A 14,108-nucleotide genomic window follows, 5' to 3' on the forward strand; every position below is an offset into this window, starting at 1 on the left:
AGCCAGCAGATACCTATGACTAGCCTGAGATGTCCCACATGGAGCCTGGCGCCTTTGTGGCAGCCTTGGCCCCTCTCCCGAGAACGGTTTTGCCAGCAGCACTGCCACGGACTCCTCTGGGTAGACTTTCCCCAGGTCAGCCTCCTCTGGAAGGGTCCCTGTGTGAATCCAGGTGTCTGGATGTGTAGGGAGGAAAATATGGGCTACAGGTACACATGAATGGGAAGGGAGAGGCACTGATGCAATGAAGCCCTCCTGTATAGAAGGGGAGGATAAAGGCTTGAACCCTAAATGAAAAATGCCTTGATTAGCTCCCCAAAATACATTTTCCTTTACCTAGAAATCATGTTGAACATCACAAAAAAAGATGAGATCTCCTTTGCAAGTGTCTTATTTGCAAGCCTCCTTACAGCTTGTGTCTTTGGAAATTTATCTCTCCCAATAAACCATGTCTCAGTCTGCATCTGTATGGTGTTTCTAGGGTACTTATCTTCTTAGTATCTAACTGTTCCCATGATTCACATGGAAGGCATGGACTTTTATTGATGGTGTATAGAAGGACAGACATCAGGACGCATGTATGTATTTTTAATATCCTTTCATACTTCCATTTTTTAAAAAAGATAAATCTCACTCATTTTGTTCACAGTCTTGCCTATCTAATGTCTGCTTATTATTTCTGGCAGTAGCAGATTATTGTCATGCATAGGTTCATCTTAGAAGAATCCTGTCCATAGCAGGGTCGCCTCCAGCACATGCAATGGCACTGCCCAGTGCAGTTTGAAGCATAGAGTCAGAAGAAGTAACACGCATGAGATTACTGGCTTCTGTCCTAATGGAAAGGAAAGAGCACCTAAAATGCCTGAGAAACAGGGAAGGCAACTTCCTTGCATGTCTTCTTCTCCATGAAGATTTGATGTTTCAACTTCCCTGGGGTTAAGTCACTGATTCCCGCTACAAAGTAAAGCTCATGCCTACACAGCCACAGCCTGATAGCACTTTATAAAACATGGTAGATAACATCAGATAATATAATTCCTTTTATAGCTAGGGGACTAAATACAGGAAAACAAAACAAACTTCCCTACAGCAGGCACCAACACAGGGCACAACCTAAATCAAAGCTCAGGACAGGTCTGTGACCTGGTCGTTGTGGTACGTAGCATCTCTAAAGCGTTACCGAATGTGCCAGCCATGGGGAGCTCCTTCCCCCCGGCCAGGGCAGACACAAACAGCACGAGCTTTCTTAGTGCACACAGGCAAAAACCACATGTGCATCACCGAGAGCCCTGCATCTTACCACAGAGATTCTGAGCAATAGAAAGCAGCAGTAAACATATCACTAAAAATAAACAGACCTCAGCATAAAGGCTCAGTAAACTGGGAAAGAAGTGCTCTGTCAAACAGCAGAGACACCAGCACAGCACTGGGCTGTGTGTGCAAGGGGGGGAAGGAAGGGCTAATGACATTACAGCTATGAGGCATTACTGTTCACGGCAACAATTTTGTCTAGCTGAAATGTAGCACGTTATAAACCGCCCATGAAGGTTCAGCTGGTTGGAGCATTTGGCTGCTTTAATACACTAACTGCTCTGGAGGAGGCAGATGTTGGCAGCTCAGGGCCAGGAAGCAACCCTGCTGTAAACCCATTTACATCAATGACATTTTCTACACTTCAAGAAATAAACGATCCTGAAAACTCACAGGTGCTTAGTACTGTGCTAATAACTGCATCAGGCAATGACAACACCCACGTTTATTGAGGCTTCAGGTTTCAAGAAAACAGCAAGCTGTCCCGGAGCTGCACGCTCACCATGCTGACATACCACCACCTCTCAGCCCGATTCTTCCCATCCTCCAACCCACAAGTTTCGTGCATTTGGAGCAGGTGTCCCCCGGGGCAGCCAGGACAGCAAGTTTTGCTATCCACAATCTCAGCTTAAGGGCAGGAGATCATGCTCCACCAACAGTGTCCAACCTGATGCTTACAGTGTTTTGGGCTGGGTTGGAGCGCCTCGTCAGCAGGCTCTGATGCTTCCTGCACAGCACACGTCAGGGGCAGACAAAGTCAGCAGCAGTGGGAGCAGTACTCGGATGTACTCAAAGCTCTGAATTCAGACCTAGGCTATGACCCTGCCCTCAGTGGGCACCAGTTGCTCACACAAGGAAACACCTCTGCACTACCTACCCAGGCTTGTGGCAGCTGTTAATGTAAGTGATGGCAGAGACACCAGCAAGGTGTTGCTTGTTGTTGAATTTTGCCATTCTTTTTTGTGGTCCCCAGGGTTGAATCACATTGCACACAAAGCTCTGTGTGCATGTATGTATTTACACTATAATATATGGATCAATTTCAAAAGCAACAGTTTTACGGTGCATATTCTGTGCGACATCCCTGCAGCTCTCAGACAGCTGCCACAGGATAATTTCTTCCCTGTTCAAGGATCCTTTTTATTTTAAGGCTGAGGAGACACTTCTATTTTAGTCTTTACCGAAGTACAATGAATGGGTTGACTTTTTATTTAGGAACAGTGGTTCTTATGAATAAAAATTACTAGAGATACAGGACAGGAAATAGATAGAAGTATGAACCTTGGCTTTACTTATAAAAAACATATTCAGAAATGCCTGCAGTCATTTTACACATCTGATCATCCATTAATTCTGTGCTTAGTGAAAAGAGGCACTCCAGTGTATCTCTTTGCCTAGATCTTCAGCTCGCTCTTATATTTTGTTTTTCAAAGATCCAACATATATTTAGACAGTTCTTTGCCAGTTTTAAATCTGACAATATTGAAATCTATGTAAGATAATCTACAAATGTAACACATTGTTCTATACATCTCTGCTCTGAAAGTTGTTTTTCTTTCACATATGTATCCAGATCAAAAGTTTCAGATGGATCCAGCAGAGCTGAGGGGTACTGGAGGGGGCTTTCTTTAACAGGACAGCCAAGTAGATTCGAGTTTAGTTCACACCCAACTATTTTTAGCTTAGCTTATAAGCTATATGTAAACTCTCTGGGACTGGACAGATAACTCCACCGAACTAAAATTGAGCAATGGATTCACCACACAAAAAAAGAGGTTACTAATCTCCTCATTACTTTCTCAGGCATATACTTTATCATATAGCATGTTATTGATTTAATGCCTATTTTTTAAAAAAACAAACAACACGGACTTGTGAAGTTTTTAGTACCATTTAAAGATGCTGCTCCACATCACTCTTCAGGATCTCATGGAAGAGCAGAAGATCCTTAAAAACCAAGTCCCCACTGTGATGAAAACCAGCTCTGGCTCTGCAAAAACAACATGCTCACAAATATCCTTAAATAGCCAGCAAGCACTGAAACTTTGTTGTTTGCAAATTGCATTATTTCCATACTTGCACCATAATCCTAGTGTCTAGTGCAATGTTTAGTCTTTATGCTATGCTGTTTCAACCAGTGTAGATACCATCAACCACACACAATAAATCAGCATGTTTTTGTCCATCTCTTTTTGCATCATTTGTAATATAGCAGGTGCCTGCTGACATTTAGCCTTTTGAGGATTTTGGTAAGAGACAACACTATATATCAGATTAATCAGAGTGGAGAGTTTTCTTGTGTGTGTGTTTCTGAGGATTTTTTGTGTTTGTGTTTTTTTAAGACATGGGCTTTATACAAAGTTAGAGTTACCCAAGTAACAATACAACTGCAATACAGAAATTTCATAAACACTAACCATGAACAAGGTCTTAAAGGGGAAAGACCCCAAATATATCACTTTCACAGTAAGAGAAGGGGATCTTTATAATTTTGTGTGTTCTGTGGCACCAGGACAAGTCAAGAGGAAAACCCACATCCACAGCTTTGCATTTGGTATCACGATACATGCCTTCGCCATGCACATCTATGAAAATTAAAAGGGGCTGCAAACCTTTCACAGACAGCTTTAAGGCAGCCATTGATTACTCATCCCTTTTTATCCCCTAAAAGCACAACACAACCGCTCAGTCACTCCTTCCCACCCCCCACGCCCCCCAGTGGGATGGGGGAGACAATCAGGGGAAAAAAAAGTAAAGCTCGTGGGTTGAGATAAAGACAGTTTAATGGAACAGAAAGGAAGAAACTAACAATGATAGTAATAACAATACTAAAATGACAATAATAATAGTAAAAGAATTGGAATATACAAAACAAGTGATGCACAATGCAATTGCCCACCACTTGCCAGCTGACGCCCAGTTAGTTCCCGAGCAGCGATCTGCTCCTCCCCCCAGCTCAACTCCCCCCAGTTTATATACTGGACATGGCGTCCCATGGTATGGAATATCCCTTTGGCCAGTTTGGGTCAGGTGCCCTGGCTGTGTCCCCTCCCAGCTTCTTGTGACCTTCCAGCCTTCTTGCTGGCTGGGCACGAGAAGCTGAAAAATCCTTGACTTAGTCTAAACACTACTTGGCAACAACTGAAAACATCAGTGTGTTATCAACATTCTTCTCAGACTGAACCCAAAACATAGCACTATAGCAGCTCCTAGAAAGAAAATTAACTCTATCCCAGCCAAAACCAGGACAACAAGCTATAATCTTCACCCCACACCTAGTATTTGCTAAGCAGATCTGGCCAGGGCCTAGTTTTTCCCATTGCAGATCAGAAGCAAGCCAAGGTTTTATTTACACGTGGGAAGACTCTCCCCTGTGGGAACAACGGAATCCAGAACAATCAGTTCTGGAAACCTAGCTACTCATCTGAAATCATGGAGCATTCAAGTCCCTACCCAGATCAGGCACTTGCATTCACACCTCCCGGGACTGCTCTGTGCACTATCCCATCAGCTGAAGCACTGCTGATCCAAGATGGTCTTTCCTATCAATGCCATTCTGCTTTGAATAATTAAACCTACACCAAAGCAAGGACTTGAATCTTACACCAGTGTACAGCAACTGATCAGTTGGCTTTCCCCTATTTTTGTCCCAGTAGCTGCTTCTTTGGAGAACAGCATTACCATTAGATACAACTGAGAGAAGGTGACCGTAGAAAAGCCAGTTTCATGCTGATCAGGGCAGGGATAGGCTTTGCCTAACAACGAGACTTGAAAATTGGTCATTTATGCTCCAGCTGAGTTTGGTAAATATGAAAGTATTCAGTGTCTGGGGAACAGAATTTAAATTCTTGATTAGGCTGAAGAAGGACTGACAGATGCATCCCCCACCTCTGCAGTGCTGGTCATTCTCCTTGGAGACTGAAGGAAATAATCTTCTATTATTAGAGTATTCCAAAACACTCCTCTAAAGCATAAATGATATTTAAGCCATACTCTCTATTGCAGAAAAAGCAGTGTAAGAGGCTTCTTATTCCATAGGAGAATGAAGATGTAGAGAGATGCTCGAAAATCAATGGTTTGTAAAGAATTCTCACACGAGAGCATGGAAACTACCAAACAGACCCTTAGTAAGTTAATAATTCAACATTCAGCCAAAACGTGGCTTCGTTAGTCACTTAGGACCAAGTCATATAGAAAGTCCTGAGTTGGAAGAGACCCACAAGGATCATCGAGTCCAACTCCTGGCTCCACACAGGGCAATCTGAAAGTTAAATCATATATGTAAGGGCATGTGTAGGCCATTAAGCTATGTAGCTTCCCCTGTAGCATCAATCCTGGGCAGCAAGGGGAGGTTCCTCTGGAAAATATGATTGTTTCTGAGGCATATAGGAATGAGGATCAAACAGGTTTTGCACAGGTTTAACACTACATCTTACACCTTCTTTTGTTTGGGAGCTTACTTAAAAATAACAAGTCAAACTATAGATATACTACAAAAAATTACTCCTGACTATGATTCATGCAATTGCTCACCTCTTTCCTCAACCCCTACACTCCAGTCAGTGCTTACACTCCTACCTTTTGGTAAGCAATCAAATTACAGCAACCTAAATAGTTCAGGAGAAATTAACCATGTGTTCAGCTCACCAAACCTCTGGTAAAGATACTTAAATTTCTTTTTTCATCCACGAGAAGAAAATTGAAACAGATTTTACACTGTCTCTGACACGTTTCTATGTCTTCCAAGAGGATCTGACTTCAGGGCAGATAACACTGACGTGAAAGTCCACACTTTCCACATGAACTACACTTTTCTTTTTTTGAACCATCTTTTTAATGAGAGTAAAAGTGATTCAGCTTCAACATATACATTGACATGCGGCTAAACAAGTTTTAAATGGAACTCAGCATGACAGCATGGTCAATAAAGAACGGTGTTAAATTTAAATCTTATTTCCTTTAAAATACAGATGAACAAGGGAGCTGAATACTACACAGTCAATATTTAAAATGTAAATTCTATCATTCTTCTAAAACTGTATACAGGCTTTAACTGAACTCACACAATGATGCTCAGTCCACTTCTGAAGAGGAAATTAAGCTACAGAAAAGAGCAATTATAATGATTTTACAGGGCAATTTTCTGTCACTAAGTACTGCTTTTGTTCAGTAAGTCCTGACTCTCCCAAGTTTGAATTAAAAGTACAATGGCAAGTATGAACCTGAAACTGAGAATTTACCGTGTTGTATACATTAGCGGACTGTACCTTATGTAAATTATTTTACCTGTTAGCTACCATATTCCCTTTTAAAAGGTCTGAGAGCACTGCAAAAAGTTTATTATGTAATTAAAAAAAAAATCTAAAACTTTATGTACTGAAAAACAAAGACAAATCTGAAAACTTCAGTGGAATCAGTGATGCTCTGACAAATCGATTTCTAGGACAAATATGCAGCCAAGCAATTTTGCTTTGCTCAGGATCACTCGGGGTGTCTACAGCAGAGCGGGAAATATTCAGATTATCTTACTATCAATCCAAAACTTCGGCCAAAAACCATTATTCCTATTCCCCGGCACTATGGCTTCGGAACCAGGAAGACTGGCAGAGGGACAAAAGGGAGGTAATATGAAAGGAACAGTACTAATTTCTATTGTAAATGACATTTTGCATTGTTGAATTAGGAAAATAAAGTCTCACAAAGAAATCATATTAGTGTACAGTATTTATTACCTTCTATTAATCTGAAGTCAATCATTTTGATATGACTAGATTAATTCTGAAATAAACAGACATTTTTAAATACATATGAAGATGAGAGGCTTTAACATGAGAGTATTTAGTTGATCTGCACTCTTAATCCACATGCAAGATACATCAATCAAATATTGTACATTTCCTTTCATTTTACACTAGTCCATAATAAAGCACAATTTCTGAGGGTGAAAGCAGGGAGGAAAGAAGTCATATTTTCAAGTAGCCCTTTTATTAAAAAAGAGCACCAACTATATATTAAGCCAATGTATTTCTCTCCGATTTTGATTTTACTTACAGTATACAGTTGCAAAATATACAGCTCACCAATGATACACAAACAGTGGCCCTTTACCAAGGGCAAGTAACAAAACAAAACAAAAAAAAGAAATATAACAGAAAAGAATTCTGCAGATTAGAAAAGTCATATTTTAGAACATTATGCCATTCAGAGTGTCTCCAATGCTGGTAAGAAAGGTCATGCACGATGTTTTTTAAGAGAATGTTGTCAGTCCATGAGAGATTTGTCTGCATGCTTCATGTGAACAGAAAAAGGTACAAGTCACAAGGAAAGTAGTTTTCTCCAGTTATCTTTTAGGCCTGTCTATGTCATCAATAGCAGCTAGCAGCTTTTGTCTTGCCTTTTTGTTGATATGGGAGCCCAGACAAACATTCACCAGATTGGTCAACTGCTTAGTGGAATATTCCTGGCAAATAAAAGCAGATCATGTTATGGCAGAATAAAACACCAGACAAAGACAGAAAATTTAAAAGTGCAGACATACAGACTGTGGACTTTTCAACTGATAGAAGCAGTCAGCACACAAGGGAGATTTAAAGTGGTAGTTAAGTGAGGTCTGGATAGTTTTCATAGCTAAGGCAGAGGACAAAACTGTATTTTGCTACATGGCAGATTATAATGGAAAATGCTTACAACTGTAGTAATGTTGGACTGAGTTGACAGAAAGTAATTCTGTGAATACGTATGTATATAAATCAATTTTTAATGTATTTTCCATTCTTTGGGAGGTGTGGTGGGAAATACACATGCAAATGGGATAAGCTTTTAACACAAAAACATTTTTCTAAACAAACTGTGACAAAAGTTGATGGTATTTTTTATTTTGACTTCTCATTTCCAATAAGATTCTAAATACTTCTGTCTACAGGGTCTCCAAACAATGTTAATTTCAGTACATGATAAAGGAGGAAAAAAAGACAAAAATGTTAAGTCGAGAATTCTTAACACCTGTGAAAACACCACATTTGCCAGTACTACCTTTGTACCTAACAGTATCCAAAATATAGCTTCCACCAGTAGGTTTAAACAAGAGTTTTTCCATGTAGGTCACCAAACAACAGCTCACAATCTCTCTTGTGGCTCCAGGTAAAACAAGGAAAACGATTATTAAAGACATATTTCTTTCATCCATTTCTAGTGGGATTTAAAGTAATCCCAAAATACAGATTTCAAAGTGCTCCATTTTAAAAGACTTTTCACTTCAACAATGGGCAGCTCCAATAGCATGTGACTATTATTTACACAGTCTTGTTATAACTGTTAGGTTATGCTATCACGAAAGCATGCTAAACGCTTTCAAAACACAAATGAAGACTTATCTCCGAAAGCTATGTTGATCCTGATTCATATTATTAAATGACAGAAGAAAAAGCAATTACGCTTATCCATCGTACAACTTAGTTTAAGCCTTACAACTTAGTTTAAGCAATCCACTGTTAAAGGCAAAGTAAAACTTCATGGTGTGATTTCAAACAGTACTTCTTGATGATCGAGTTGTGCACTTCAGCTTATTCTGAACAGCACAGATACGTTTTCAACTTCACTTTGCTCTAGTTCCCTACAGTTTTTTATACAGTAGGTAGATGTGATTGGCTTATTAATCCTTCCCAGTCATCAGATGTTGAATCAGTACAAACACATATTAACTTCATATGATAATAAATATAATGAACATATACGTGCACACACACATTTATATTTATACTGCTTCCCATACAGATTTGACCATAATAAATGAATATATACATATATATGCATATATTAATTTTTAACACATAGAAGCATTGATCATTTATAGTTGCTAGCATGATTCTATAATCATGGTGAATTTTCCTGATAGATACTAAAAGAATGCAAACTTAACGCTTACCCTATGTTCTTTTATCCAGCGTTCCATGTCATTTTCTGTTAGGTAGTATGCTTTAATGTAGGTCTCCACAAATTCTTTATCTGGAATAGGCCTAATGTCTGTTAACTTTTCTAGTTTCATTAAGAATTGTTGAAAGTCCAGTTGCATCAAGGCACGTCCTTCATTGCTGCACTTCTTTACATTGGCATAACTGAAAAGAGGAACACAGTGGAAAGTAAAACTTAGAAGGAAATAAAAATGAATTGTACTTCTCAAAGTTGTTTAACTTAGTCCTTCAAACATTGGGGAGGAAAATAATTATGGGTTTAAGTTAAAAGCAGACCAGAACTCCTCTTAGGATGTCTGATGCAGAGTTTTATTTGCATTAGTATAATATGTTTTAGCCCCACTCAGAACAGAACCCCATAGTACCCAGTGATACTTAAAAAAAACACTACCACTCCCCCACCCCCCCACCAAAAGTCACTAAAAATCCTACACTGAACAACTTACTAGAAATAGGTTGAAGGAAATTAAATCAATGCCAATCAGCACACTAGACAGCAGCTCTAGTCAAGTGATCATGACCACTGAAGTCTGAAAGGTAACATGGCAGCTTTAGGAATGGTCACCAGGAGCTTGCTGAACCAATAGTGGCAGCATCAGAGAAAGGCACAAAGCTGTTTGTTCAAAAACACCCACAACAACCAGAGAATAAAGAGTGGCAGCACTCGCTAATTTCTGTGAGAGGTTAATGTTTTAGTGAGAGTATGTCCTGCTTTTGGCTGGGATAGAGTTAATTTTCTTTCTAGGAGCTGGTATAGTGCTGTGTTTTGGGTTCAGTCTGAGAAGAATGTTGATAACACACTGATGTTTTCAGTTGTTGCCAAGTAGTGTTTAGACTAAGTCAAGGATTTTTCAGCTTCTCACGCCCAGCCAGCAAGAAGGCTGGAGGGGCAAAAGAAATTAGGAGGGGACACAGCCAGGGCAGCTGGCCCAAACTGGCCAAAGGGATATTCCATACCATGGGACGCCATGTCCAGTATATAAACTGGGGGGAGTTGAGCTGGGGGGAGGGGGGAGAAGATCGCTGCTCAGGCACTAACTGGGCGTCGGCTGGCAAGTGGTGGGCAATTGCATTGTGCATCACTTGTTTTGTATATTCCAATTCTTTTATTATTATTAGCATTATAATTTTCTTCCTTTGTCTCCATTAGGGCAGGGTAATAGCAGGAAGGATTACAGTGGGGTGATAGGCAACCAATGAGGAAAATGATCTTTGCAGGATAAGAAATTGCATTTGTCAAAATCAAAGGCAATGACACTGCAATGCCCCTAACAGTACCAATTTCAGCTGTGTACAGGGAATAAAAAAGCTTTGGTCTGGGGCACAGTGTCTTAATAGACAACCCAGCCTACCCACAGGCTGCTGCCACAAGTGACAATCCTGTTCCACTGTTTCCACTCTTCCCTTGTACCAAATTTAGAGCAAGGTCAGTTTTCCATTGGTTCATGAAATTGATCCTTATTATTATACAGTCTCTAGATTATTATGTCTGATGCAAAGGAGGCAGCAGAAACACGCAGCTGGAAACTGGATACACAGCAAGGTTAAGAATGAGAAGAAATTGCACCCTTACAGTTAATACACAGAAAGAATTTGCAGAATGCAGAAATAACAGGCAAAAATAGAGGGGACCAAGGCACAAGCCCTCTGCAGCTCCATAGAAGATTGGACAGTGATTCTCAATAGGACATACTGAAGCACTTCAAGAAGCCAGATGGGAAACGGGAGACAACATATTGCTAGTAGATAGGGCAGGGTAAAATTTAAAGAAGAATATGGTTGACTGTACTGGAGATGATTCTTCACTCAGCAAAGAGCTTGATGAGAGCAATTTCAGTTGACTGGCTGACTGGAGTAGAAACCTCCTTCATGGCTTTTAATTCCATACCTTCATGGAATTCAAAGGTGAAAGAAGTTATGAAGGTATTCAGAGAGTCAGCTGTTCAGAATACCTTCCTTCCCTTTCCCCAGTGTCAAAAGAAACTATGAGATATGTGAGAAAAAAAAGAACTGAGCAAGAATGAGAAATTACTGGCAGGTATTTGGGAGATGATAACAAGCATTCTTTACACTCTAAGAAAAGGCACAGGACAAATCATATCAGCAAGGTATTCCCAGTCCACTCTGACCAGTCAGTGAAATGCTTAGGTGAAAGTCTCATGGTAAGTCACAAGTGTGAACCAAAACTGCAGCGTGGAGCAAGACATATGAGTGATGCTAAGAATTAAGTGGTTTGTGAATACTGAAGTCACAAAAGATGAGTAAGAGTGTGAAGTAAGAAAAAGAAACAAGTCCAAAACAGGCACAAGGGTTGAGGCAGAGGAAGTTGATAGTGACTGATGGTGTTACCCACTTGAAAGGAAAGGGGGACAAGGGGAGGAGAAGAAAGATGCTTTTGTTCCACTTCATTTGATTTGAGGCATGATAAGTGGAAAATAAAATTTCACAAAGAAAAGATAGTTGTATAGGTCATATGTCATATGAAAGAATTGAGAAGCCAGAGGAAGGTCATGGCTGGATTTAGTCTCCCTGAAGATGAAAGTGATCTCTGAAGAGACTGCGAAAGGATGATTGCATGAAAAGAAACAGGCATGAGTTTAAAAATGATGGCTTGATGGAAGCAGTGGAAGCTGATGATCCTCAACAGACAGCTAACACTTGGAGAAGAAGCATGTTGTTGAAGTCCTAAATTAGAGCAGACAGCAGGAGAGTGGGATCAAAAGAAGTAAAACAGGTAGTAGGTAGTGCATAGGGTAAAGATAACCAGGAAAGAAATAAGGAAACATATGTAGAAGGAGTGGAAGACAGCACATATTCTATGATGCAGAAGAAGTTGTGATGAGAGCCTGGACTTATGTAGCTAGGGGACAAGAACACAAAAATAAATGCAGTGGATGAATAGACTACAATACTCAGGCTACAATATTGGCTCTGAAAAGACTGGGACACTGATTAAGAGGGAGAGATGAGCAAGGTGTAGCAGCTCCTGACTAAGGTGCTTGAGCCTCTATTGACCAAGACAACAAAGACACCTCTCTGTTCCTGATGAATTTGGAAAAATCCTGCTCCATGGCTACTCTCTGATAACTGCATCTAGGTACAAAACCATCCCCTTTAGGCTTAATGCTGTACCAGACTCCATGAAACAACTGCTAAAGACTATGTTAAGCCTTGATATTTTTTAGGCTCCCCAAAAGCCCAAGAGCTTACCACAGCACTACAAAATTAGAGCTTTTAATTCCATAAGAAGTTGTTATTACAGACATATTTACCCAAAAGCAAGACTTTCATGAACTACTTACCCTTCCACAAGAGTTCTATTGGCCAAGCGTATGCAGTGCTCCCAAAGGATGTTGGAGACAGGCAGTGGAATACGGACTCTCTTAGACACCTCGTTCAACCTTCTGTTAAATTCTTCAAATTCCTGATGAAACATGAAAAAAATCATTATTCCTTTAGCATAAAGGGATCATACTCTATACATCCCTAGCAACAACAACAACAAAGAATTAGAAATCCATGTGAAAGGGAATACTGAAAAATAAGAGCAAAGCAGAGAATCTTAAGAGGCACAGACTGTAGAGAGAAGCTTAATGTGTAACGTAGAAAGCATATCACTTTCTAGTATATCATTTACATTTACCTTAGTAATTTTTTTTTAAAAGGAAATACTGCTCTGTTCCCCAGAGGTCTAGTTCTCCGCAAAACTGACATCTCTGAAAATTAATCAAGTAGCTAATCCTTAAAATAGCATTTGCATTGCCTCACTCCCTAAACTCATCATAACTTTTTTTAAGACAATATACAGCCACTTAAGAAAATCCAGTGATGGTCTCTTTATCCCTCTGAATACCTGCCCCACCAGCATTCAAAGAGAAGCTCAGAAATCTTGTAACCACTTTTCATTCTTCAAACTTTCACATTAGATACTTCCCTGGTGCCTTAAAAAGAGCTGAGAGCACCCACTGAAAAGACTTCAAATTAACAGTTTAGGAGCATACTGCAAAACCAGCTAACAATTCAGGTTGAGGGAAGGCACCTGTTTCTACCTAAAACATCAATGGCCTGGATGGATTTGAGCTGTTACTATGAGTGACAAGCCAGTCATAACTGAAAGTAATTACTGTTACAAAGATTTTGTGAAGTCTGCTGTGAGTGACTAACACCTCTATCATTTAAAAAAAGTATGAAATTACTTAAATATAAAGCACACTGATAATGAACTGCTCTGTGTAACAGCAAAAGCAGTTTGTACTGCAGCCTATTAAGACCCTTCTTGTCCAACAAAGTGCTTTCATTCCAAGGCTGTTAATCGAGGTGGTTTTTCCCTCCTTTTTTTTCCCCCTCTTCCCGCCCTCCCCCCTCAAAAATTCAGTAAGTGAAGAAAATCAAGAGGGAATCTCAGTAACCAATTTAACCTAGTATCTGACCAAATAGTTGTTTTTTAACACAAATTTTCTGAAAGAGGAATTTGGCAAGAGGAAGGAGTCATGCATACAACTCACTCTTCTGAAGATGAAGATGCCTAATGCTCCGTGTTAATGAATTTCTTGAACAACCTTCTTTCCCCATTTTATCTGCTTCCATACATGCTATGGCTGAATACAGAATTTTGCATATGCGTGCATGTGGCTTAAAGTACTTAATGTTATTACATTAAACATTGTCCTTGCATCTGACACTCTGGGAGTCCCAGGATACACAGCCAAACACTAACTGCTTAGCAGTAATCTAAAAGCTGCTGTAGCAACTCTTATTACCTATATAATGTAGAGGCCAGAAGTGGTTTTAAATGGTATTAGCCCTGATTGTCCTGAAGTAAATTCA

The 14,108-nt window shown here is 39.8% G+C and overlaps 1 protein-coding gene across 2 annotated transcripts in view; it reads right to left on the reverse strand.

The window, feature by feature from the left end:
* Positions 1–4,176: 4,176 nt before the first annotated feature.
* VPS50 (VPS50 subunit of EARP/GARPII complex) overlaps positions 4,177–14,108 on the reverse strand; it is a 102,440-nt gene continuing 92,508 nt past the window's right edge. Inside the window, exons 27-29 of one of the 2 annotated variants that reach the window (XM_049798566.1) lie at positions 12,584–12,705; positions 9,236–9,425; positions 4,177–7,771 (exon numbers count right to left, since the gene is read on the reverse strand). In XM_049798566.1, coding sequence (XP_049654523.1) covers positions 7,652–7,771; positions 9,236–9,425; positions 12,584–12,705 — 432 coding nt within the window. In that variant the 3' untranslated portion in view covers positions 4,177–7,651. The remainder of the gene's footprint in view (positions 7,772–9,235; positions 9,426–12,583; positions 12,706–14,108) is intronic. The other variant, XM_049798567.1, reaches the window with a different exon arrangement.

Source organism: Accipiter gentilis, chromosome 4, assembly GCF_929443795.1.
Source record: "Accipiter gentilis chromosome 4, bAccGen1.1, whole genome shotgun sequence".
In the NCBI taxonomy this organism is placed as follows: Eukaryota; Metazoa; Chordata; class Aves; order Accipitriformes; family Accipitridae; genus Astur; species Astur gentilis.